Below are 27,365 nucleotides of genomic sequence, written 5' to 3' on the forward strand. Positions count from 1 at the left end.
CACCGCAGTGCCGTGTTATTGCACCTAGGTGCCTTAATAAATATCTTAAATTCTTTGGTTAATTATTTCTCATACTCTTATTTTGTGTAATGCGTTCCGAATAGTCTAAAAAAGCAAATAATGTTAGTTTGAAACATCATTTCAGATATTCATTTCCCGTAACTTGATTATTACATAGGGGTGGAGATCAGACGAATACGGTCGTAATTAGTACTTTTGGAAAAAATTCAATCCTTAACATTTGAACTGAAAAACCAAACCAATTCAAATTTCATCCTTGAAAAAAAAAAACAAAGAACACCGAAAATCAAAATTTTGCAAGAAGATTAACCACACAAGCATAATGCTCGATCTCTGGCCGATTTTTGTGGACCCCACTCAATTCATGCTTTCGAACAATGAAAGTCCATTCTGTTAAACAACTCGAGCGATTTCATCGCATTGCAAGCCCGGATATAATAGCGTTCCTAACTCTACTATCAAAAAACAACTCCCCGAGTACATTAGTCAAAACGCAAGCTCGATCGTTCTCTAAAACTTTGATCACCCAATGAATGGAGTAGATTTTTTCTTCAATCCTATGTTGTAATAAAAGCATAAACGAAGTACTTGTCCGGTGAGGGTCCATTTTTGAGAGTCAAATCCCGAGGACTTGTTCGAGTGGTACATGTGCCGACCTCAGGCATGTATGCTTCCCTCTGTATGTGATATCAACTGCATTCGGCTCATATGCTGACATACGCACTTCTTTCATAGCCATACAACCTTCCCTCACATGATTTATACATCTGTAATAGGTTCTGCACATTCAGAAAAAAATATTTAACGATCATTTCTTAACATGTGTGTGTAAAAACCTTAAAAGACACGTGTATTATTTTGAAAGGGAGAGACCGTAGTATATTGAGCACAAAGAAGTAGATTAGATCAAGTAGCATGCATACATATTCGTCACCTTGTGAGAAGGGGAGCAAATATATATTCTCGGCCGTACTTCCTCCAACTGTATCCATCGTCGAATTCTTCGGATGGTACCTTAGGTCTCACTGTCACCCGTGCGCTGCAAAGAGACCCGAACAAAATATATGCTAATCGATGAAAATTTCGAAGAGTGAAGAACAACCACCTTGGATTTTATACATTTATGATAAATTTTTTTTAGTAAAAATATTAATCACCTTTCGTCTGATGAGGATGACACAACGTTGTACTGACATTGTCCTTGTGGAGCAAATAGTTTAAGAAGGGATAGAGCCTCCTCGTACGAGACCAACTTACTCTCTAAAACACTATCTCCGATTTTGGAAGAAGATTCTTTTAGATGTTTCACTTTTTCTTTCCCTTTGGTAATCTCGTTTACGAGTTTCTTGTATTCCTCTGAAGAAGAAGAAGATACGCTCGCCATTCTTATACCTGTCACGACATTGAAAGATTCAAACATATTTTTATATGTTCAAAGAAATAGAGAAGACCACAAGTTTGTAACTGAATTAGCTATTTTTGACAATTTAGAAAGAGTTTTGTAGATCTGACACCACATATGTAAACTTTAGACCAATTCTTCATTAAAAATAGATTATTACTATTAGGGTCAAATTACGAAACCCCCTCCTCATGTTTGGATAATTACAACCAACCCCCAACTATGAATCTTCTTACACGTTTATCATTTATGGTGTCATATTCAAATTCAACAGAATCTTTTAGATTCCGAGAAATGTTCTCTAGTTTGTACTCGTTTTGTGCAAAAATATAGTTTCTAATAATGCACCACAATCTGATATTTATAAGCCAAGAGACACATCTTATGATCATCTTGTTTCAAAATGTGGAGCTTGAATGGGGTAAAACAGGGTGGGTTTTTCGCACTTTGCACGCTTGAATTACACCCTTTTGGCACTTTGCACCCTTAAATTGCAAAATTGGCAGATTGCACCCTTTAAACATAAATTGTTTGGCACTTTGCACCCCAAATCACTTTTGGCTTAGAAAAATTACTTGCAACTTGCTGAAAATCTGGAAAATGGACAAATTTGTAATTCTCTAATTATCTATCTTCTTCCACCAATTCTTAATCATCGTTCTACCATTTTTATCCTTCGTCATTTTAATAAAAAAAAAAAAAAAAACCTAAATTCTTCTTAGCCATTTCTAATTGCCATAATATGTAAATTTTGAACTAAAACTCAAGAATGGTCGTAATACATAGACAAGAGTTCGATACCACACCTTCAGAAGATCAAGTTTTATTCCATTGTAACGCTATTTTCTAATCATTTTTCAGATCCATACTATTCAATGGGAGCACAAAATTCCTCCCATCATGAAACTAATAAGCACCACCTCCTTGCCAACAAATAAACCTCCCAATAGCCTTATTGTGTCATTTGACTGATTTATCACTGAAAGAAATGTCTAAAAAGATATTAGGAGTTTTTGATTAAAGGGATCATGAAAGATAAAAATGGTGGAAGGGTGATTAACAATTGGGAGAAGAGGATAGATAACAAGAAAATTATGAATTTGCCAATCTTCCATGTTTTCGAGCAAGTTGCAGGTAAGTTTTCTAAGCCAAAAGTGATTTGGGGTGCAAAGTGGCAAACAAGCTATGTTTAAATGGTGCATTATGCTAATTTTGTAATTTAAGGGTGCAAAGTGCTAAAATGGTGTAATCCAAGGGTGCAAAGTGCTAAAAACCCGGTAAAACAGGTACAAATTGGAGAATAATGTAGAATTATTGTTGTGATTACCTAAATATGACCCATTATTATAATGATTGTTGTTAAAAACAGAGTATTTTGTTTGTTGAAAAAAAGAGATGGGTAGAGTATAATATTGTCCAAGAATGATGGGAGCTAACCGATTGGCTAACATGTCATATCTGAAACACCAACTGACCGGAGAAGAAGGAACGGGCAATGAGATCTACGAAGTGGTCGATCGGGTGACGGGCGTGAAATACTTTTTGAAGGAATTCCGCCGCGGCGGCGGCGGAATTGAGATTCTGATGAAATTGGAACATCCGAACCTCTTGAAATGTGTCGAGGTTATCGAAATCAAGGGGAAGATCTATCTTCTGTTCGAGCTGTTGTATAGGTTTCTCTCTTCTTGTATGAAGACACACAAAGATGATGAATCAAAAAATAGATGGGCAGTCGAGAAACTTCTTTGCCATCCATTTTTCAATCAGCTTTCTGCCACCACTTCATTCAACCAAAAGGTCCCTACATAATTTTTTATTAATTTTTTTTTTTTTTTAAATCTGTTGTATATATGTATAGTTTTTGGTTAACCTTTGCAGATGAAGTTACCTGCTGCTATAAAACATGAAGCATCTCCCTCTGAAGAAACTACAGAACAAATTAATCTTAGAGCAAAACGACGAAAAGCTTATGAAGAACATGGTGTTAGAATTATTTCGTGCAAATTAATTATAAATTTGTGTCCGATAAATCCCAGATTCAGTTTTAGCTACTGTTCTACTGTTTTACGAAGAGTTGCAACAGTTAATGGAACAGTAATAAAAAGACACAAATTTTAAAGTGGTTCGGATACAATTGTACCCTACATCCACGGGGACCTGCAAATGAAATTCACTAATTTTTAGTTTTACGAATACAGTAATAGGACTTAATCGAAAATGCAAAGACTCCCTCTTTGTCGAAGCCGTTCTTGTATCCTACGCTGAATTGTCAATCTTCACTTTGCAGCACGTCCCTTTCCGCACGGTTGAAATTTCTTCAACGCTGAGTCCCTCAGACAGCGGATCGACCTCCTCCCGAGATCTTCTGAGTTCTTCTCCCGAAGAACCGATCTTCTTTTCGCGTGAAAGAAGCAAATCGTTTGCTGTGTTTTTCTTCTCGAATAAGATCACAACTCAGGTGCAGCAACGCAAGAGCAGAAAAAGTTTTTCTCTCAAATAAAAGGGACGACATAAAACAACGTTGATGCTGCCCTTCTTATACTTCCTTAGGTGGATTAGTAGAGCCCTACACAAAAGTGGAGCCCATTAGGTTATTTTATCTCACGTAAGAAAAAAAGAGTTGTGTAAAACAAGGAAAGTCTTAGTCAATTAAATTCCTTGTTAATAAAACACTTAGGCAATTAAATAAATTAATGACAAAATAAGAGTTTAAAGAACTAAGGAAACTTCCCTAGTTTTTATACACGTTTTTCGCACACGTGTTGAAAAACCGAAATAGAATCCTCTCGGATTCTAACAATCTCCCCCTTTGTCATCTATTTATTATAATCAAGTCCTCCCCCTTGATCAAATACCTGACAAAACATTAGACTGCATAATAGAGTAACTGTTAGAACAGTTAAAGGAAAAAGCAGTTAACGAAACAAGAAAAAGTTAAGCCTAGCAGACTATTAGATGCCGTTGTTCAGAAAATCAATTCGACAACCACAAAAAAACTACTCCAGAATATATTCAGCATCAACGAACAACTCCTCGTCATCATTCGTATCAACTTCAGCTGTTGTACCATCAACTGTTGGAACAGTTGGAGCAACAACAGTTCAGTAGTAGTTCCAGCAGCTGCATCAGCTCCCCCTGTATGCGGTTCCTCCTGGGTTGTTGATGCTTCGTTGTCAACTCCCCCTCAAGAATAATCTCCCCCTTTCTGAGCAAGGGCAGTAAAATAGTCGAGTTTCTTCTTCGTAAAAACGACCTCGAAAATCAGAGACCCCACTAGGTAGGTGGGCATAAAAAATCATGAACCACTTGACAGACGCCACCGGGTTTGATGCGCTCGGAGAAAGAACCGAGAATTAAAAGCATCGACAGCAGAGATAGGCACCACGGGATCCGGTGCATAGTGACCTGCGGTGGTGCGAGTAGCGGAAGGCGAGGCAGAGTGAGTGACGCGTCGACGAGAGCGGCGAGGTGGCGGGGTGCAGGTGAGGCCGGTTTGGGTGGTTGCGATGGCGGTGCACACGGTGGTGGTGACGATTGGGCAGCCGGCGAGTGTGGCAGTAGAGGAGATAGTGGAGAATAGGTGAACGGTGACGGCGGCGAGACTGGCGGCGACGGCGGTGGAGAAACCCTAGGAGCCACAACAACTGGCAGATTGCCAAAATTTTCAGCGGAGGCAGCCGTGAGAAGGAGCGGGGGCTCCCAAAAAGCAAGGGGCACGGCATCACATGGCTCCCCAACGGCAGATCGACGACCGGAGCGGCGAAGCGGCGGTGGGTCCGCCTGAGACGTGGTCGTTGGTCGAGAAGATCTCCTTTTCGATGATGAGGATGAACCACCGATGTTCTTTCGTTTTCCCATGATGATTTTCTTAATTCCCTTTTGGTTTGATTGAATTTTTTGGAAGTTGCTGCAAGTGAAGAAGAAGAAGCAGCAAGGCAGTAGGGAAGAAGAAGTACAGAAAATTGGGGAGAAAACAAAACGTGAAGGAGGAATTATGCAATGATGACTGTTGGTCTACTCATGGGTATTTTAGCAATTTAGGAAGATTATAGTGAAGAAATTGCAAATATTATTCTGCCAACAATGAGAGCAATTTTATGAAAATTAAATTCAGGTACAGCAACTCTCAACCTTCACATATGAAGCCCAACACAGTTCAAGAAAACTTCGAGAAGAGAAAAATTCCTAGAAAAGTGGGTTACTCCAAAAAAAATGATTGCCGCCAAAACATATACGAACCCACCCCGTTTTTTTTTTTTTTTTTTTTTTTTTTTTTTTTTTTTTTTTTATGCCTAATATGCAGAATTAAATAACTAGGACGAAAAAAATAGACGTGAAAGAACGAAAGAGAATATGAGTGAGTAAACACGAGTGAATAGGATACTATTAGGACTATCAAACCCATGGGGTTTATCTTCAATTTTAACAGAAAGCAAGCTCCAAAATACAAACTAACGAGACTAACAAAAAATTTAATACCCTCAAATCAAGCACAAAAACGCTCTTATTAGGTAGCATACACACCCTACTAATGGTAGCTTTTTCATGAAGAGCAGAGCAATTTAATTAGCGAGATAGTTGTAGTCGTGCAATGTGTAGTCCCCTGGGCTTTCTAATTGAGTCGTGTGGTGAGTGTTCGATCATGAGGTTTACCGGCTCAACTCAAAAAGGCTTCGAACTATTCACTGACCATATAAAAGTTTACAATGGTCGTGCAATGTGTAGTCCCCTGGGCTTTCTATTTGAGCCTTGTAGGAGCTTTCGGCCACGTGATTTACTGACTCAACTCAAAAAGGCTTCGAACTATTCACAGACCAATTTATTATATATAGTATTTTTAAAAAAATTCAAGAATAGCTTTCACTCATTTGGAGAGGCAGTTTTTCCTTATGAAAGTGTTAAACCATGACGAGATTGTGAAGAGTATTAAATAAACTAAAGTCTCTATAGCTATCATTCGGGGATTGATGAAGTTTTACCTCACAAAGTTCGAAAGTACAGATAGTATCCAATACACAAGAGTTTTCATCACATGCAGCATGACTAATGCATAACTTAGATGAACAAAATGCAGTATGTGTGATGTGCCCAAAAAAAAACTAAAAGTTGCAAGTCTGGACACAGACAGTTGCAACAGTTTATGCAACTGCACAGATCAGACAATACAGATTCCAAGCGAATTTCGCAAGGAATCGAACCTATGTGCATCAAGGGGTTTAGTAAAGATGTCAGCAAGTTGTTTTTCTGTTGTGACATACTCTAATGAGACAGTTCCTTCCTCTACAAGATTTCTAATGAAATGGTAGCGAATTTCAATATGCTTAGTTCGAGAGTGCTGTACTGGATTCTTGGAAATATTAATTGCACTCATATTGTCACAATAAATATGCAATAAATCTTGACTAATACCATAATCACATACCATTTGTTTCATCCATAAGAGTTGTCTCATCCATAAGAGTTTTTTGCTGTACCAGGACACGAGATTGTTCCCAAGATAGAAGCATCCTCCAGTTGTGCTTTTTCGATCGTCTGCATCACCTGCCCAACCAGCATCGCTAAAGCCTCGGGTTTGAATTCCTTTTTCTACCGAACCAATGACTTGATCCACTGGATGATTCTTCTTGACTCTTCTTGAGGGTTCCTTGTGAGTTTGATCATCCAATTCGAGAGACCTGACTTCAGCTTCGTCTCCTGTTTCAGAATTGACGTCTCTTTCTTCTGAAATGGTAGAGGCTGCATCAACTGTTGGAACTGTTGGTGCGACACTGGAGCTGTTTTCCAATTCCTTTGTTGGTTCCTCTTCCAGTGGTCCAGCAGAGACAAGAATATAGCAGTTGTCAGATGATCGAGTTCCTTGAATAACACAATTCTCGTCTTTGTCTAATACTCGACATGCGAATTTGTTGAATCTGACTTCAAGATCTTGATCACATAGCTGGCTGATGCTTATTAGATTTGACGTGAGTCCTTCTACAAGTAGTACATTCTTCAGCTTTGGGAGATTCTCATGATTTAGCGATCCTTTCCCTAGCACTTCACCATTTTTTCTGTTTCCAAAGGTAACAGCTCCACCGGTGATTTGTTGATAGTTTTTCAGAAACTCTTTAACACCGGTCATATGTCGTGAACACCCACTGTCAAAATACCAATCATTAGTAGTACTTGCTTTTAAAGAGGTAATCGCAGATAAGCATTTAAACGTGGACTTTTCAACCCAAATTTTTTGCTGAGGTCTATTGGAAATATCAATTTTATTTTTGGGTTTTTGAGAGGGTGAAGGAAAATAATCAGCCCTAGCAGAGTAAAGAGAACGAGCCACAAGCTTTTTCACAAGTTTTAAATATTTGAAGCATCTAGGACGTATGTGACCTGGATTTTGACAGAAAAAACAAGTGGGAATAAACCTTTTCTTTGAATTGTGTTTCGTTGCTTCAACAGTTGCAACTGTTTGTGAGACAGAAGCTTGTTTAACAAAGTTGATTTTTCTGTTTTGATCTTCCTTTCGCTTTAGATCAACTTTGGGTAGCTGACTCCCTCCTATGCCTAGACGATTATAGTTTGGCTTGTTGTTGCTTAAGATTTCATCTAGATTACCTCTACCCAAGTTCAATTTTGCAATTGCTTCTTGAGTTTGAGTAAGTTTAGCCTGCAAACTATTTTTCTCTTGATCACTAGATATGATCCTTTCCTCAAGAGTAGAGATTCTTACCTTTAGTGTCTTGTTTTTCTCTACAAGCACAAACTTCTCCTTTTCCAGGAAGTTATTTACCTTAACGACGTCGAGCCATTTTTGGTACATTTTTTCATATACCTCCTTTACTTCATCCAAGGTTGGTTCTTCCTCATCACTGCTGCTGTTCGGATCCTCTGCAAAAGAAGAATTTTCGTTTAGATTTTTGTCATAATCAGAACACATATTTTCATACATGGATTCTGTTTCACAGTCTGTTGCAACAGTTGAAGCAACAGTTGATTCTGAGTTGTCCAGAGGAACTTTGCTGCTGAATGCTACAAAGTTAGTGACTTGATCGTTGTTTCCTTGGTCATCATCAGATTCTTCTTCATCGCTCCAAACAGTAGTAAGTGACATTTTCTTCTTTTTCTTCAGGGTGTTTGCGCATTCTGATTGAATGTGACCAAAGCCTTCGCATTCTCGACATTGTATTCTTCTTGGTTTTGACTCCTCTGAGTTATCTTGATTTGAATTTCTCCTCGAATTTTGAAAGTTCACGGTTTTCCCTGTGCTTGGAAGATTTCCCCTTTTACCGATCTTTTTGAGAAATTTCCCAAAATTTTTCGATAGTATTGCCAAGGATTCCTCTACCGTCTCCTCATCTTCTTGAGTTGACGAATTTTGGGGTATTGCATATGAAGTTTCTGCTTGAAAGGCTATCTTCTTTTCTCTAGGCTTTTCACGATGATTTTCACCATGATTGAGTTCTTGTGCCAGAAGTTTCCCCATGAGTTCGTCTAGTTTGAGCGTGTCAACATCTCTGACTTCTTCAATGGCAGCAATTCGGTAAGCAAATCTTTCAGGTAATGAGCGCATCGCCTTTCTCACCAATTTGCTTTCAGAGTAAGGTTCACCGAGTGCATATGATTCATTGGAGATATCACATAATTTAGCATGGAAGTCAGTGATCGTCTCATTCTCTTCCATCTTCAAATTTTCGAACTTGGTGGCCAGCATTTGTAACTTCGACGTCCTCACAGTTGACGTTCCTTCGTATGTGACTTGAAGGATTTCCCAAGCTCTTTTAGCAGATTCACATGACGCTATTAGTTTAAATTGATTATCATCAACACCACTAAATATTGCGTTTAGGGCCCTTGAGTTGTAGTTTGCGAGTAGTATCTCTACGTCACTCCAATCTGCTTCTGGTTTGAAAACTTCCATTTTGTCTTCTCCTTTGACCATGGGAGGTGTCCAACCAGTTATGATGGCGCGCCATGCTCTCTCATCTATGGATTTGATAAACATCTTCATTTTTGATTTCCAATATGAGTAGTTTGATCCGATTAGGAGAGGTGGGCGAGTAGTTGACGATCCTTCTCGTTGAGTATTCATATCTGCACAAAATAAGAATAGTTAGTTCCCAAAATCTCACTAGATGTATTTAGTGACAGGCTCTTGATGCCAATTGTTAGAATTATTTCGTGCAAATTAATTATAAATTTGTGTCCGATAAATCCCAGATTCAGTTTTAGCTACTGTTCTACTGTTTTACGAAGAGTTGCAACAGTTAATGGAACAGTAATAAAAAGACACAAATTTTAAAGTGGTTCGGATACAATTGTACCCTACATCCACGGGGACCTGCAAATGAAATTCACTAATTTTTAGTTTTACGAATACAGTAATAGGACTTAATCGAAAATGCAAAGACTCCCTCTTTGTCGACGCCGTTCTTGTATCCTACGCTGAATTGTCAATCTTCACTTTGCAGCACGTCCCTTTCCGCACGGTTGAAATTTCTTCAACGCTGAGTTCCTCAGACGGCGGATCGACCTCCTCCCGAGATCTTCTGAGTTCTTCTCCCGAAGAACCGATCTTCTTTTCGCGTGAAAGAAGCAAATCGTTTGCTGTGTTTTTCTTCTCGAATAAGATCACAACTCAGGTGCAGCAACGCAAGAGCAGAAAAAGTTTTTCTCTCAAATAAAAGGGACGACATAAAACAACGTTGATGCTGCCCTTCTTATACTTCCTTAGGTGGATTAGTAGAGCCCTACACAAAAGTGGAGCCCATTAGGTTATTTTATCTCACGTAAGAAAAAAAGAGTTGTGTAAAACAAGGAAAGTCTTAGTCAATTAAATTCCTTGTTAATAAAACACTTAGGCAATTAAATAAATTAATGACAAAATAAGAGTTTAAAGAACTAAGGAAACTTCCCTAGTTTTTATACACGTTTTTCGCACACGTGTTGAAAAACCGAAATAGAATCCTCTCGGATTCTAACACATGGCATAGAAGAAGAAGACATTGAAAATTCGCAAGTTCCCCTAATAGATTACTGGAACTGTATTCGGCATCTTGCCCTATTTCTTCCGGATTACGGATTTTCAAAAGATAAATTGGTACAAATGTGGATTGCCGAAGAATGCATCAAACTCGAAGTGACGAAACGAATGGAGGACGTGGGTAATTTGTGCTTCGACTTTTTGCTTAATCAAAATATCATCGTACCTGCAAAGCCAACTGCTGCTTATCTTTCCCATTACCAAGTCAACGGCAAATCCAAAATTGCTAGGTTCATTATCCAACGAGGCGATTACGTAAGAATCCGAGATGGTAATGAGTTGGATACGACCAACCAAGAAATCCTACACTTAACATGGGACTGTCGTAAACATGGCGACGCTTTAGTTGATGATGCTCTTACAAAATTCAAGAAACTTCGCACACTCTTAGTTGTCAATCTCTGTATTCCGAGGAATAAAATGTGCAATTTAAGGTTTCCCCACTTGAAGCTCTTAAAAACATTGGATCTGAGCTCGAGCAACATAACACACGTACCGTGTTCCATCAAGTATTTGGATTCTTTGAGATTCCTAGACATCTCCAACACTCCCATCGATCAATTGCCTCAGTCGATCGATCTTCTTCTTTCTCTTCAGACATTAAGATTGAGGGACTGCCCTGGAATTCACGAACTGCCACGGGGATTCGGGTCTTTGATTAATCTTCGCCACCTGGACCTCCAGATTTTTGGCCAGCTGAGGGTCATGCCTAGTGGGATGGGAAACTTAACCAAACTCCAAACATTAGATGCGTTCATCGTGGGGGAAACCGATGATGGGTGCGGAATAACGGAGCTGAAAAACATGAACGAGATCGCCGGGTCGTTCTCTATCCTAAAGCTTCATAATGTATCCTAAAGCAAAGGCAGCTGCATTGTGCGATAAGAAACGCATAGATAATCTGTACTTGTATTGGGGTAGTGTCGAAAACCCCGATGCAACCGACATCTTAGAATGTCTGCAGCCTCATTTTAACCTTAAATTTTTACACATTTCACATTATTGTGGTTCGAAGCTTCCGAGCTGGATAACCAATCCATCTTTTGTCGATCTTTCCACAATATTCCTCATAGGATGCATAAATTGCGACACGTTGCCCTCGTTTGGCGAACTGCCGTCTCTTAAGAGCCTCGATTTTGTGGAGATGACAAGTGTGAGGGATATTAATTCCCTATTCTGCAGAAAGTCAGAAACTCGTGTTAAAGTTGCATTTCCGAAGCTAGAGAAATTGAGTATCGACGACATGCCGAACCTTGTGGAATGGTCTGGAATGGAGGATGGTGATTTCCCATGCCTCAAAGATGTTACGATTGGATCATGTCCGGAACTTACGGTTCTTCCGTCTCTGTTGCATCTCCGCTCACTCGAATCTTTGGAAATAAACGACTGCGAAAAGATGATTTCTTTGCCTGAATTGCCGGCTTCGGTTCAAGATCTCAGGGTACGTTGCTGCCCTAAAATGAGTAAGCGGTTGTACTACAAGGATGGAAGACGAGAGATTGCACATGTAAACAACATTTGGATTGATCTTGAAAAATTATCTTTACATTAAAAAGTTTGTGTCTGAATTATATTTTTACATTGCTTTCTACTTCTCTGGTTCTGGTTAACTAGCAAGTTTCACGTGTCTTATTATTTTATTTATTTATTTATTTTTCCATGGATTACTTAGATTTTGCATTTGTTTAGTTATATTTTTTTTCAAATAATATATAATTTAAGGTAAATTTCAAACCCCCTGAATGTAGGCCAAATTACAATAAATACCCCTACCTATCCATAATTACTAAAATACCCCCAATGTTTGTTTCTGTAATGTTTAAGGCGGAAAATTACATTTTTCGTTCTCAAACTTTACTCACTTTTTCGATATTGTCCCTAAATATTTTCGAGTTACAATAGTAGTCCTTAATGATGCCATTTCTTAACAAAAATGGTCCACCGAATAATTTTCCAGTTAAGTTGGATGGAAGTTGCACGTGCCACCCACGTGACTTCTAATGTCACACACTCACACAACAGGAAAACAAAGTGTTTTAACAACATGCACTGCATCTTGTTAAACCGAAAAAACAAGGTAAATCTGATAATTAGTTGATTGAGACACAAAAATTGTATGTGATTTTGAAATGAACAGGAAGGAAATAAAACAAAACATATTATAAAAGACAACAAAATCTACAAAAATATATTTAAAAAAGAGAAAACAACACCGTACCATAATCAGCCCTTCCAAATACAACTTTTTATTCTTTCTTTTCTATTCTTTTCTTTTCACTCATCAGACACAAGTAAGAACCACAACCACTTGTTCTTTATGAGAATTACATAATTGAGAACCAAATAAAAAGGCGAGCAGCGACCCTCACAAAAAATCAGTAAACCTCTTGAATTCCTTGACTTATGAACACGTTAACATATTCAAAATGTAACCACACATGATGTCTTAAACATTAAATTAAACAAACTAATGGTGCATAAATATATATTCGTTGTTTACCTTCGTATGACTTTAGTTTCATGGGTGCACGAACATGTATTAATTTTTTGTGTGAGTTCCACCGAACAAGGAGTTCTACCAAGAAACGGAGAATGGCAAAAACCCATTACTTGAGCACTTTCCTTTCGAAGTTTCATTTTTATGAGCAGGATATAAAAAGTTAGAAACATGGAGAGAGTTGCGAGGCCTAGCTACCAAACTAACTGTATGAACAAATTCTTGATTTCTTGGTACTCTCCTGGATTCTATTTCCAAAAGAAAATGTTAATAAATTTTTAATCTAAAAATTTAGTAATTCCCAAACAGAGATATAAACAAAAGAATAGTTTAACCCAATCGTAACTCCGACCAATCGAGCATGACCAAGTAGATTGACGCATAAGCCTAGCTTTAGGGCATACATGGGGCATTTATTAGGCGGGTCGGAGCCGCCGTTTGCCGAAGTTAGGAATGGAGATGAAGGTCTGCTGCAATTGTCACAGACGGCGATGGTGGTTATGATGTAGCACATATTGTTTAGGGAGAGAAAGATATTGGCTTTTCTTGTTGATAAGTCATTTTTATCTTGTATTTCTTTTTTAACTACACGCGTTGCAACTTGTTAAAAGCCCTTTCTTTTCTTTGTTGTGTGAAAAATAGAAGTCACGTGAGTCACATGTGCAGTTTCCGTTAATTTAACTGAAAAAACTAAACGGTTGATCATTTTTGTTAAAAATGGCATCATTACGGACCACTATTGTAACTCGAAAATGTTTAAGGACAATATCGAAAAAGTCAATAAAGTTTGAGGACGAAAAATGTAATTTTTCCTAATTTAAGGTAAGTTACGAACCCCTGAATTTAGGCCAAATTACAAAAAAAATGCCCCCACCTATCCGTAATTACTAAACTACCCCCAATGTTTGTTTCCGTCTTGCACCAACCTCGTTACGGTGTCTGATTCCTCATAAAATATTTTTGAGTCTAGGGAATATTTCCTAAAAAATGTCAATTGTACCCCTGCAGACGTGAAATTTCTTTTATGCTATTTTTTTTAAGGGTAAAAATTACTCTCAAAGGTAGTATAAAGAAATGTCACGTCTGAAATGGTAGAATCGACATTTTTTCGGGTAATATTCTCTGTAGTAAAAAATCTTTCGTGAAAAATCACATCATAAGAGGGTTGGTGTAATATTCGAACACATATCGAAGGAATTTTTGTAATTACGTATATTTGGGGTATTTTTCGTAATTTAACCTAAGTTCAGGGGATTTTCATAATTAATCCCATAATTAATATGCATGATTATATTTATGGTAAATTACACCTACACCCCTAAGGTATGTTAAAATTACAACCACACCCCTGAAACAATTACCGGAGCCAAGATTTCATGTCTATATTTGTTTTTCGCGGGGGCGTTAATGCTACCATGTGAAAATTTATAAATCTTATATAAAGTAATAAGGATTTACGAAATGTTCGGAGAGTCATGTCACCTCTTACCTCTCTATGATGTCTCCACCACTGCCTGAAAATAATAGTCCGGTAGAACCTTAACCGAATAACTTATCTAATGAATTATTCCGTTAGTGTTTCTAACAATGTTTCAGGGGTGATTGTAATTACCAATACTACAGAGACCGTAAAATCACATCATAAGGGAGTTGGTGTACTATATATTGGAACAACTGTCGAGGGAATTTTGATAATTACGGATATTTGGGGTACTTTTTGTAATTTAGCCTAAGTCTAGGTGATTTTCATAATTTACCCTATAATTTATAAGCATGACTATATTTATGGTAAATTACACCTACACCCTAAAGGTATACTAAAATAACTTTAAGGTCCCTCTAGTATTGATAATTACAGCCGCACCCCCGAATCAATTACCGGAGCCAAGATTTCATGTCCTGGGGACCGATATGCACTATATTTGTTTTCTGCGGGGGCGTTAATGCTACCATGATGAAAAAATTATAAATCTTATATAAAGTAATAAGGATTTAAGAAATGTTCGGGGAGTCATGTCACATCTTAGCACTCTATGTTGTCTCCACCACCGCCTGAAAATAATGGTCCGGTAGAACCTTAATGGAATAACTTATCCAATGCATTATTCCGTTAGTGTTTCGAACAATGTTTCAGGGGGTGATTGTAATTACCAATACCAGAGAAACCTTAAAGTTATTTTAACATACTTCAAGGGTGTAGGTGTAATTTATCCTTATATTTATTTAATTTTTTTTGGGTAAATTACACCCACAACCCATGAGGTATGCTTAAATAACTTTAAGGTCCATGTGGTATCGATAATTACACTCCCCCTGAAATATAGTTAGAAACTCTAGTGGGATAATGCATTGGATACGTTATTCCGATACAGTTCTAAGGGACTACTACTTTTAGGTAGTGGTGGAGACAACATAGAGTTAGGGGGTGACATGGCTCCCCCAACATTTCTTAAATTACCCATAGCTCTTTGTCGTCTCCACCACTTCCTGAAACTGATAGACCATTAGAATTCTATCGGAATAACATATCCAATGCATTATCCAATTAGAGCTTCTAACTATGTTTTAGGGGGGGTGAGTGTAATTATCGATACCACAGGGACCTTAAAGTTATTTAAGCATACATCAGGGGTGTGGATGTAATTTACCCAATTTTTTCTTAGCAACTTTTGTTTTCTTCTTAGCAACTGTTTCTTTTTGTTTCTTAATTTCTTTGAGTCATATTCAATTTTAAGTGGCTCATATCTGCTCGAATACAACAAGCAGGAAGGCGTGCAAGATGATTGTGGAATATCAACCAACAAAGATCTATAACTTGAGTGTTGGTTACATTCGTAGAACAAGTTAATATTAGGCTGCATTTTTGTACGTATTGCCATGTTATTTTTGTATTATTCCTCTATTAATTATATCCACTTTTTTAATTGAATATCTCCGTACAAAACTAGAACCGAGAACTTCTTGGTTATGGCAATATCTTAAGCAATTTATGTTATATGCTACCTGAAACTGTGTTTATTATATTGTACTGTCTCTTTGCATTAAATTAATTATATGATATTGTATATAATAGACCGTCAAAATATATAACAAATTTTGAAATTTCATATCTACGGGGCATTACGTACGGCGCATAGCGCGGTGCGACTCCCCTGGTATGTATATATATATATATACTAGTGTAGAGCACCGCGCAATGCGCGGTGCCGGGTGCCTCGGGTGAATACAAAAACTTATCGTATTATGTATTTTCGATATACTTTTATAAATCGATTTTTAGGCTGCCTTTTTTTTTATCTTTTTTTTACGATTAGGTAAAATTTGGGTGGAGCGGCTGGGAAGATGGAGTAAGTATAGGGGTGATTCTGCAATTTTCAAAACTGTGTCGGACGGGAGGTGGATTTGTTGCCTTAAATATCAACAAATCGATCAAATTTTACGATTTACGATTTATGAAAACTTTAAAGGTATTATATTATTTAGGGCAAATTACCAAAACCCCCTGAGGTAAGCCTAAATAACGAAAATCCCCCCCACGTTCTCGTAATTACGAAAACCCCCTGAGGTATGCAGACATCTTACAAATAGCTCTAACGGTGTTAAACTCGATAGAATCTTTTTGATTCTCCCGAATATTCCTCCGATAATACCAATTTTGCCCTTGTACATGAAATTACCCTTAGGGGGTAATTGTAAGCATTTTATTTTATTTAAGGGTTAACTGCACATATTCATCTTCTTCGTCTTCTTCGTCCACCACCACGTATCAGACACACCACCAAACACAAACCAGGCAATCATAACCTCTCACAAATCAAACACCAACCACCACAACCTCTGATCCGCCGCACCACCCCCACCACCACCGAACCAATTTCAATCCATCCCCCCATATCTGCTAGTTCGATTTCGAAAAATCTGCTATTTAATCCGCCCCTTCACCATCACAAGGCAAAGAAATTGGGTTTTTTTCGCCGGTGCTCCGGTCTCAAAATTTGACTGCCGGCTGGTGGTTATTTCTTTGCCGCAATCAATCAACGGGTGACGGCGGCGGCGAATTGCAGTGGTGGAAGCAACCCATTTGGTGGAAATATGACACTGTAGCAAGGGATATACCTTCCGCCGTTGAAACCTTCGGCGGCGGTCCATCAATTTCAGCCCCAAACCAAATTTTTTTCTTTGAATCAGAGTTTGAATCCGCCCGAGGAATTTGAGTTTTTGGAATCAAAGCTTAATCAACAATACAGTCCTCAATTTGTTGTTTTTTTTTTCGGGAGAGAGAAAGATTGATTAATTTGGTGTTTCGGTGTGATGTGCTTTCGGGTTATAGTCCTTAATTTTCGATGGACGATGAAGCAGAGGCGGCAGGCGGCGGAGGGCGACGAAGCAGAGTTGGGCAAGCGGAGGGCGGCGAAACAGAGGCGGCGGAGGGAGGTAAAGCAGAGGCGGCAGGCGGCGGTTTGAGGGCTGAAATGGATGAAGAGTAATTTGGTTGGGCCGGTGGTGACGGGATAAGTTTGGTTGGGGAAGATGCCCTTTTTCAAATAAAAAAATAAAAAAATTATAATATCAAATTATCCATACAAATTACAAAGTAATAAATAAATTTATAAAAGCAATAAATCATCAAGTGAAAGGGATGTCATGGGGATTTTCGTTATTTAGGCTTACCTCAGGGGGGTTTTGGTAATTTGCCCTTTATTTTTTACATATTTAACAGAAGGATATAATAGACATTTCACGTTTTCGGTTAAAAAAATTCGGTCAACCGTTAGTCAAGGGGGGTTTTCGTAATTACGAGAACGTGAGGGGGATTTTCGTTATTTAGGCTTACCTCAGGGGGGTTTTGGTAATTTGCCCTATTATTTATGATAAACTTGTGATAATAAATGTGGTGAATATTTTGGATATTGAAAGAGAGATCCACTTTGGGGTCAAATTTGTAATTAGGGTGGAGCGGCTAGGAATATGGAGTAAGCATAGGGGTGATTCTTCAATCTTCCCAACTGTTTCAGCCAGGGATGTGGATTTTCGGAAATTACAACTTGATTTCCACTTGGGGGGCATTTCCGGTTTAAAGACTTTAAAATGGTATATAATATAGGGACCAAAATAGTAATTATAACATGTTTATTATAAATAATATAATAAATTATTGTTTTCTTAAATCGTAAATCGTAAAATTTGATCGTTTTGTCGATATTTAAGATTTATTTTAACATATGAATCGACTTAGGTATGAATAATTGAATCGTAAGATTTGAATTGTAAATCAAAAGATTTTAAACTCGGTATTGCGAATTTTCGTAAATGAGTCACACGCGATTATAGTCGAGGAGTCGAAGCATACTGTGTTGGTGGCAGATATTTCGGATATTGCAAGAGAGATCCACTTTGGTGTTAAATTTGCAATTTGGGTGGAACGGCTTGGAAGATGGAGTAAGTATAGAGGTGATTCTGCAATTTCTAAAATTGTTTCAGTCAGTGAAGTGGATTTCCAGAAATTACTAATTGACCCCCACCTGTGGTGCATTTCTTGTTTAAAGACCAAAAAAAAATGTATGTAATATAGTGGCTAAAAATCAGAAAATTTAATCGATTAGTTTATATTTAAGATTTATTTTAACATTTGAAGCGACATAGATATGAATGAATTGAATCGTACGACTTGAATCGTAAACCATAAGATTTTATGCTCGGTATTGCGAATTTTCGTAAACGAGTCACGCACGAGTATAGCTAGGAGGATTATAAGCAAACTGCGTTGGTGGCGGCGATTTCGGATATTGCAAGAGAGATCCACTTTGGGGTTAAATTTGCAATTTGGGCGGAGCGGCTGGGAATATGGAGTAAGTATATGGGTGATTCTGCAATTTTCAAAACTGTTTCGGCCAGGGAGGTGGATTTACAGAAATTACAAATTGACCCCAACTTGGGGTGGATTTCTTGTTTAAGGACCAAATTAAAAAAAAATGTATGTAATATATAGGGACCAAAAATCGTAAAATTTGATCGATTAGTTGATATTTAAGATTTATTTTAACATTTGAATAGGCATAGATAAGCATGAATTGAATCATAAATCATAAGATTGTATGCTCGTTATTGCGAATTTTCGTAAATGTGGCGGATATTTTGGATATTGAAAGAGAGATCCACTCTTTGGGGTCAAATTTGCAATTTGGGTGGAGCAGCTAGGGAGATGGAGTAAGTATAGGGTTGATTGTGCAATCTTCACAACTGTTTCATCAAGGGAGGTGGATTTTCGGAAATTACAAATTGACCTCCACTTAGGGGCATTTCCGGTTGAAAGACCGATATTAAAAATGGTATATAATATATGGACCAAATCTGTAATTATAACATGTTTATTATATATAATATAATAAATTAAAGTTTTCTTCAATTGTAAATTGTACAATTTGATCGTTTTGTCGATATTTAAGATTTATTTTAATATTTGAATCGACTTAGGTATGAATAAATTGAATCGTAAGATTTGAATCGTAAATCATAAGATTCTAAACTCGGGAATGCGAATTTTCGTAAATGAGTCACACACGATTATAGCTGAGGAGGACTTGAAACATATTGCGTTGGTGGCGGATATTTAAGATATTGCAAGAGAGATCCACGTTGGGGTTAAATATGCAATTTGGGTGGAGAGGCTGGGAGGATGGAGTAAGTATAGCGGTGATTCTGTAATTTTAAAAAATGTTTCGGCCAGGGAGGTGGATTTTCAAAAATTACAAATTGACCCCCACTTGGGGTGCATTTCTGGTTTGAGGACCAAATTTAAAAATAGGTATAATAATATAGGGACCAAAAATCGTAAAATTTGATCGATTTGTTGATATTAAAGATGTATTTTAACATTTGAATCAACATAGATATGAATGAATTGAATCGTAAGATTTGAATCGTAAATCATACGATTTTATGCTCGGTATTGCGAATTTTCATAAATGTGGCGGATAGTTTGGATATTGAAAGAGAGATCCACTTTGGGGTCAAATTTCCAATTTGGTTGGAGCGGTTAGGAAGATTGAGTAAATATAGGGGTGATTATGCGATTTTCATAACTGCTTCAGCTAGGGAGGTGGATTTTCGGAAATTACCAATTAACCTCCACTTGGGGGCATTTTCGGTTTTAGGAACAAAACTAAAAATGGGATATAATATAGGGACCAAAGTAGTAATTATAACACGTTAATTATAAATAATATAATAAATTATTGTTTTCTTAAATCGGAAATCGTAAAATTTGATCGTTTTGTCGATATTTAAGATTTATTTTAACATTTGAATCGACTTAAGTATGAATAATTGAATCGTAAGATTTGAATCGTAAATCATAAGATTTTAAACTCGGTATTGCGAATTTTCGTAAATGAGTCACCCGCGATTATAGTTGAGGAGTCGAAGCATATTGCGTTGGTGGCAGATATTTCGGATATTGCAAGAGAGATCCACTTTGGTGTTAAATTTGCTATTTGGGTGAAACGACTGGGAAAATGGAATAAGTATATCGGTGATTCTGCAATTTCCAAAACTGTTTCAGTCAAGGAAGTAGATTTCCAGAAATTACAAATTGACCCCCACTTGGGGTGCATTTCTTGTTTAAGGACACAAATTTAAAAAAAAAATTGCATGTAATATATGGACCAAAAATAGTAAAATTTGATCAATTTGTTGATTGTTAAGATTTATTTGAACATTTGAATCGACATAGATATGAATGAATTGAATCTTAAGATTTGAATCGTAAATCATAAGATTGTATGCTCGTTATTGCGAATTTTAGTAGATGTGACGGATATTTTGGATAGTGAAAGAGAGATCCACTCTTTGGAGTCAAATATGCAATTTGGGTGTAGGGGTTAGGAAGATGGAGTAAGTATAGGGTTGATTCTGCAATCTTCACAACTATTTCAGCCAGGGAGGTGGATTTTCGGAAATTACAAATTAACCTCCACTTGGGGCATTTCCGGTTTAAGGACCAAAATTATAAATGGAATATAATATAGGGATCAAATATGTAATTATCGCAAGTTTATTATAAATGATATAATATATTAAAATTTCTTAAATTGTAATTCGTAAAATCTGATCATTTTGTTGATATTTAAAATTTATTTTAACTTTTGAATCGACTTAAGTATGAACAGACTGAATCGTAAGATTTGAATCGTAAATCATAAGATTTTAAACTCGGTATTGCGGATTTTTGTAAATGAGTCACACACGCTTATAACTGAGGAGGAGTCGAAGCATACTGCGTTGATGGCGGATATTGCAAGAGAGATCCAATTTGGGGTCAAATTTGCAATTTGGGTAGTGCGGCTGGGAAGATGGAGTAAGTATATAAGTGATTCCGCAATTTTCAAAATTGTTTCAGCGAGGGAGGTGGACTTCCAAAAATTACAAATTGACCCCCACTTGGGGTTCATTTTTGGTTTAAGGATCAAAATTAAAAAAAAAAAAAAGGTTTAATAATATAGGGACCAAAAATCGTAAAATTTGATCAATTTGTTGATAGTTAAGATTTATTTGAACATTTGAATCGACATAGATATGAATGAATTGAATCGTAAATCATAAGATTGTATGCTCGTTATTGCGAATTTTAGTAAACTAGTACTTCACCCGTGCGTTGCACGGGAAATTCATTATAAAAATAAATATTTAATTTTAAAAAGTTCTCGGAATAGTAAGATCAATGTGCAATACAAAATTTAAATTTTTTTATTTCATGTAAATAACAAATTCAGCCAAAATAAGTGAGAAAAAGCTAAATATCGAAGGTTTAATTTCCGTATACAAATGGCGAGTACATTACCGTTACCATTACTATTACCATTACCATTACCAATACCAACACCAATACCAACACCGTTACCATTACCATTACCATTACCATTATCATTGCTATTATCATTATGATACCAATATTGATATAGATACCGATACAAATACCGATACTCATACCAATACCAATCATTACCATTACAACTACAGTCACCATTATCATTATCATTACCTACCATTGCTAATACTAATACTAATATAGTAATACTAATACTATTCTGATAATAATACTATTACTATTAGTAATCCTAATGCTAATCTTAATCATAACGTTAACGCTAATCCTAACCATAATCCTAATCCTAGTACTACACCCAATCATTATTCTAATCAAAATTATAATCATAATCCTAATACTAATATTAATGTTAATCTTAATTCTAATACTAATTCTAATTCTAATTATAATCCTAATCCTAATAATAATACGAATCATAATTCTAATCCCTAAAGAAATGCAAATATGCTATTGCTAACACAAATTTTAATATTATTCTTAATATACTAATGCTAATGGTAATATTAATCCTAATTCTAATCATAATTCTAATATAATGCTAGTAATATTAATAATCAAAATGCTAATATATCGCAATACTAATATCCATACTAATATGCTAATAATAATGCTAATGCTCATCATAATACTAAACTAATACTTATATGCTAATGTTAATGCTAATCATAATATACTAATGCTAATGATAATCGTAATTCTAGTTCTACTGCCTATTTCTAGTACTAATATTAGTCCTAAACTAATGCTACTAATCCTAGTCCTAATGCTAGTGCTAATATTTATCATAATCCTAATCTTACGTATAATCATAATGTTAATTCAAATGCTAATGCTAATGTTAATTCTAATTATAATTCTAATGTCAGTGCTAATTCTAATAATAATAATAATCACATTCCTAATCATAATCATAATAGTAATCATAATCGTAATCCAATCCAAATCCTAGTAGAAATAATCATAATACTTACTAATACAAATACTAATACTAATGTTAATAGTTATTAAAACAAATACTACTACTAATGTTAATACTCATGGCCGTTCCTGAGAATTCAAGGGCCCAATGCGAGATTTAAAAAACAACTTAAAACCGAGGGCCCTATTTGACAAATCAATTTTATTAAAGGGTGTTCAAAATGAAATATACTAAAAACATATAAATAATATTTTCTAAAAATGATGAAATAAAGATTATGGGGTTTCAAGTAGACATGGCCACGGGCCGGGTCGGGTCCGGGTCCGGGTCGGACCCGCCGGGTCCGGGTCCTACTTTTTTGGGACCCGAAACCGACCCGCGTGGAGGCGGGTCCGGGTCCGGGTCGGGTCCACTCGGGTCCTCCGGGTCCGGGCCGGGTCCGGGTCGGGTCCGGGTCCAAAATCGGTTCTTGAATTTTTATTTTTTGTTTAATTTAATTTTATTATTTTCGGGTCGGGTCCGGTTCGGGTCCGGGTGGACCCGAGTTTCTAGCCGTTGAAATAAAAAAAAAAATAAAAAAATTGAATTTTCGGGTTAGGTCCGGGTCGGGTCCGGGTGGACCCGAGTTTCTAGCCATTATAATTTAAAAAAAAAAACATTTTTTGAATGCTCGGGCCGGGTCCGGGTCGGGTCCGGTTCGGGTCCGGTTTCTAGCCATTGCATTTTCGAATTTTGAAAAAAAAACTATTTTTTTATTCGGGTGGACCCGACGGGTCCTCGGGTCGGGTCCTCGGGTCCGGGTCCTCGGGTCCACCCGCCGGGTGGACCCGTCGGGTCTCGGGTCCAAAATATCGGGACCCGAAACCGACCCATACATTTCCGGGTCCGGGTCCGGGTCCATGGTCAACGGGGCGGGGCCGGGGCGGGGCGGGGCGGTCGCCGGGTCGGGTCCAGGGCGGGTCCGGGTCAGACCCGACCCGTGGCCATGTCTAGTTTCAAGGGCAGTGCCCTCGAAATATTTTTTGAAATGTATGAACATAAAATAACTTCAAATATGGAAAAAAAATCAAAATTAACAGGATGATTTGCTGGTTCACTTCCTCCCGTGACGTATAATCTTTATAGAAAATAAACTTCATAAATATTTATAAAACTTAAATAGACTAATGAATAATGATTCTTATTTTAGGTATAATAATAAATAATTAAGACATTATAAATTTAATATTTAGGGGCCCCAAGGTTAAGAAAATTGAAAAAATATCTATTGATCATTTATATTAAATTTATTTTAGAATTGATGTTCCAAAATATTATATATAATAAAGTTTAAAAAAAATAAGTATTCATATATAATGTGTATGTAACATAATTTGGGGGCCCTAAATTTTCTTAAAAATCCGGGGGCCCTAGGCGACCGCCAACTTCGCCTCCCCCAAAACCGGCCTTATTAATACTAATACTAATATTAATACTAATACTAATACTAATATTTATACTATAGTCATATTAAAACTAATACTAATATACTAATCCTAATATGTTAATGCTAATCCTAATATATTAATGCGAATTCTAATGTTATTATTAATATTAATGCTACTCCTAATTATAATACTAATGTTAATACCAATCTTAATGCTAATGCTAATACTAATACGAAACTAATTTTAATCCTAAGACTAAACATAATCTTAATATTAATACTAATTCTAATCTTTATCATAATCATAATCCTAATACTAATTCTAAAATGGTAATGCTAATACTAATGGTAATGCTAATGTCGATGATAATATTGATGTTGATGCTAATGCTAATGCTAATGTTAATACTAATGGTAATGCTAATGATAATCTTAATACTCATGTGAATACTAATATTAATATTAATCGTAACATTAAATACAATAAGACATATTTTTTCCATAATTAATTAATATTTCCTTTTAATAGTGCACAAAAAATAATTAGGAGTACAAAAAACCTGTTTACTCCAATTAAAACATATCTCTATGAAGTAATATATGGAAAAAGAATTGATGACATGTTTACTTTATAATTTATTTTCATTATAAATTGCCGTTTATCCATTTTTTTTAAATCTATTAGTTAGTAATATTAACAAAATAGATATTTTATAAATAATTTATCAATATTTAAATGGGTTTAGGTTAGTTAAAATAACTAAAATCGTTGAACACATCTAATCCACTAAACAATTACTTATTGTAAATTTTCGTTTATCCATTTTTTAAATTATTTGTCCAGTGATAATAACAAAATAGATATTTTAAATGTAATTTATATATTTGTGGTTTTATGTTATTCAGAAATATTAATATCGTTCAATGCACATAATTCACCGAACAATAACTTAAAATTTTAAAATAATTATTTCACTATGAAATAAGTAAACAATTATTACTTTTCCAGTATGAAATGTCATTTAATCATTTTTAAAAATATTTTATCTAGTTGTGGTAACAACATGGGTATTTCAAAAATTATTTACCAAGGTTTGAATGGGTTTATTTTAGTTGAGGCAACTAAAATAGTTAAAAACACAAAATTCATCGAACTATAACTTACAATAAAAAATATATTTTCCCATTATAAAATATTGTTTACCATTTTCTTAAATGTTGTTTCTAGTAATGCGAACAGTATAAATATTTTAAAAATTATTTATCCCTATTTAAATAAGTTTTAGATTTTGTCAAGACAGTGAAAATAGTACAATACACATATATAATTCACCAAACAATAATTAAAAATATAACCCAGTTTTTACTTTTCTATCTAGTTGCAATAAAAAAAAATATTCTAAAACTACTTATCCCAATTTAAGTGAAATTAGGTTTATCAAAACAATTAAAATAGTACTACACAATTAAAAAGTAAAATTATTTGTTCACCCAATTTTTAAATATTGTATTATTGTTTATGGTTTAGCGAAAAAAAAAAGAAAAAATAATGTCGCAACTTGTATATTAGGATAATTCATTAGATAATCGAAATTATATTGCAAGAATACCAATTAGGATGTCAAAGAAAAATATATGAGATAAAGGTATTTGAGGATAAATTGTATGTGTATAGATAAAAAAGGAACAAATCAGTTAAAATTGAAAATGCGTAATTAATGGGATTGTCATTGAATGAATGAAACATAGAGTGTAGAATCTATATTTTTATAAACAAACTTATATGTTAAATATTGACCACATTTGATTGGTGGTTTTCTAGTAAGTAAATCCAAAGTATATAAATATGATTCAAAGTCGTTAAACATTTGAACAAACTTTTGAATGGAATTATTAAAAAATAGAAATAAAAATGAATAGTGAATCGAATTTTATATTAAAAACAATGGGAAACAATAGTAAATTGCTACAAAATTATTGAAATAAAATTATATGAAAAAATAGCATTAACATTGGGAGTTGTTTAAAATATGAAAATAAAACCAAAACTAACAGAACATAATATACAAAAAGAATAATTCAAACTTATTAAAAAAATGTATAAAGATTTGAATGAATATATTAAAAAAAAAGTGAAATAAAATAGAATGGTAATTTAAAACATCTTTTGAAAGCAATAGAAATAAATAAGTAAATAAAAATGATAAAGCATCATTGAAATAAAATTGTATAAAAATTATAATAATAAAAACGGAAAAAACAACACTAACAAAATATCATCAGCCAACTTTTTCTTCTTTCATTTCTTGCTTCTGGCGTCGGAGTGAGGTGAAGATGAAGATAAAATCGGGTGGACAATTTTGCTTTGGTGTTGGATGAGAAATGTGGTTTTATACTTGTATTGAGTATCATAATTAAGTTAAATATGTATAAATAAGGAAATAACCATTTATTATATAATTAACATAAATGCTGATATTCAAATTTGTAAGAAAAAATAAAAGATATGATTGGCCAAATCAAAGGAAATTCGAAATTTCCTTATTAAATATCAATATAATATTTATTTTATAATTAACATAAATGTAATAAAGAAATCATTTTTTAAAATAAGTTAAATAATAAATAAGACAAAATGTAATAAAGAGTAATTAAGGAAAGAAGTCCACAAATAAAAAAAATGAAAAGATTTGGGATCAAAATTGAAGATGTCAAAACTTCAATTGTGTATTCTCCCTTTATATATTATATAGATGTGGCGGATATTTTGGATAGTGAAAGAGAGATCCACTCTTTGGAGTCAAATATGCAATTTGGGTGTAGCGGTTAGGAAGATGGAGTAAGTATAGGGTTGATTCTGCAATCTTCACAACTATTTCAGCAAGGGAGGTGGATTTTCGGAAATTACAAGTTAACCTCCACTTGGGGAGCATTTCCGGTTTAAGGACCAAAATTATAAATAGTATATAATATAGGGATCAAAACTGTAATCATCACAAGTTTATTAAAATTAATATAATAAATTAAAGTTTTCTTATATCTTAAATCGTAATTTGATCGTTTTGTTGATATTTAAGATTTATTTTAACTTTTGAATCGACTTGGGTATGAAGGGATTGAATCGTAAGATTTGAATCGTAAATCATAAGATTTTAAACTCAGTATTGCGAAATTTCGTAAATGAGTCACAA

General features: G+C 35.4%; 2 protein-coding genes and 1 pseudogene across 2 annotated transcripts; 1 reads left to right on the forward strand and 2 right to left on the reverse strand.

Annotated features, from left to right (window-relative positions):
• Positions 1–123: 123 nt before the first annotated feature.
• On the reverse strand, positions 124–1,412 carry LOC105971495 (putative WRKY transcription factor 46). The gene is made up of 3 exons (XM_012996348.2): positions 1,179–1,412; positions 956–1,060; positions 124–800 (listed from the first exon to the last, which is right to left on the reverse strand). Exons 1-3 carry the CDS (start codon positions 1,403–1,405, stop codon positions 638–640), a joined length of 495 nt encoding a protein of 164 aa, XP_012851802.2. The 5' UTR covers positions 1,406–1,412; the 3' UTR covers positions 124–637.
• A 5,166-nt stretch (positions 1,413–6,578) lies between these two features.
• LOC105975491 (uncharacterized) lies at positions 6,579–9,413 on the reverse strand. Its single transcript, XM_013000689.2, has one exon. The coding sequence runs from the start codon at positions 9,411–9,413 to the stop codon at positions 6,579–6,581; it is 2,835 nt and encodes a 944-aa protein (XP_012856143.2).
• Positions 9,414–10,390: 977 nt separating this feature from the next.
• On the forward strand, positions 10,391–12,082 carry LOC148767659 (uncharacterized; annotated as a pseudogene).
• The last annotated feature ends 15,283 nt before the right edge of the window (positions 12,083–27,365 follow it).

Source organism: Erythranthe guttata, chromosome 10 (genome assembly GCF_056151865.1).
Source record: "Erythranthe guttata isolate IM_541 chromosome 10, IM_541, whole genome shotgun sequence".
Taxonomy (NCBI): Eukaryota; Viridiplantae; Streptophyta; class Magnoliopsida; order Lamiales; family Phrymaceae; genus Erythranthe; species Erythranthe guttata.

Coding starts and splice junctions, on each gene's coding strand:
- LOC105971495 (XM_012996348.2), bottom strand. CDS start 1,405: ATGGCGAGCGTATCTTCTTCTTCTTCAGAGGAATACAAGAAACTCGTA. Junction 1,061..1,178: donor TCATCCTCATCAGACGAAAG/GTGATTAATATT, acceptor GTCTCTTTGCAG/CGCACGGGTGACAGTGAGAC. Junction 801..955: donor TTTGCTCCCCTTCTCACAAG/GTGACGAATATG, acceptor CTGAATGTGCAG/AACCTATTACAGATGTATAA.
- LOC105975491 (XM_013000689.2), bottom strand. CDS start 9,413: ATGAAGATGTTTATCAAATCCATAGATGAGAGAGCATGGCGCGCCATC.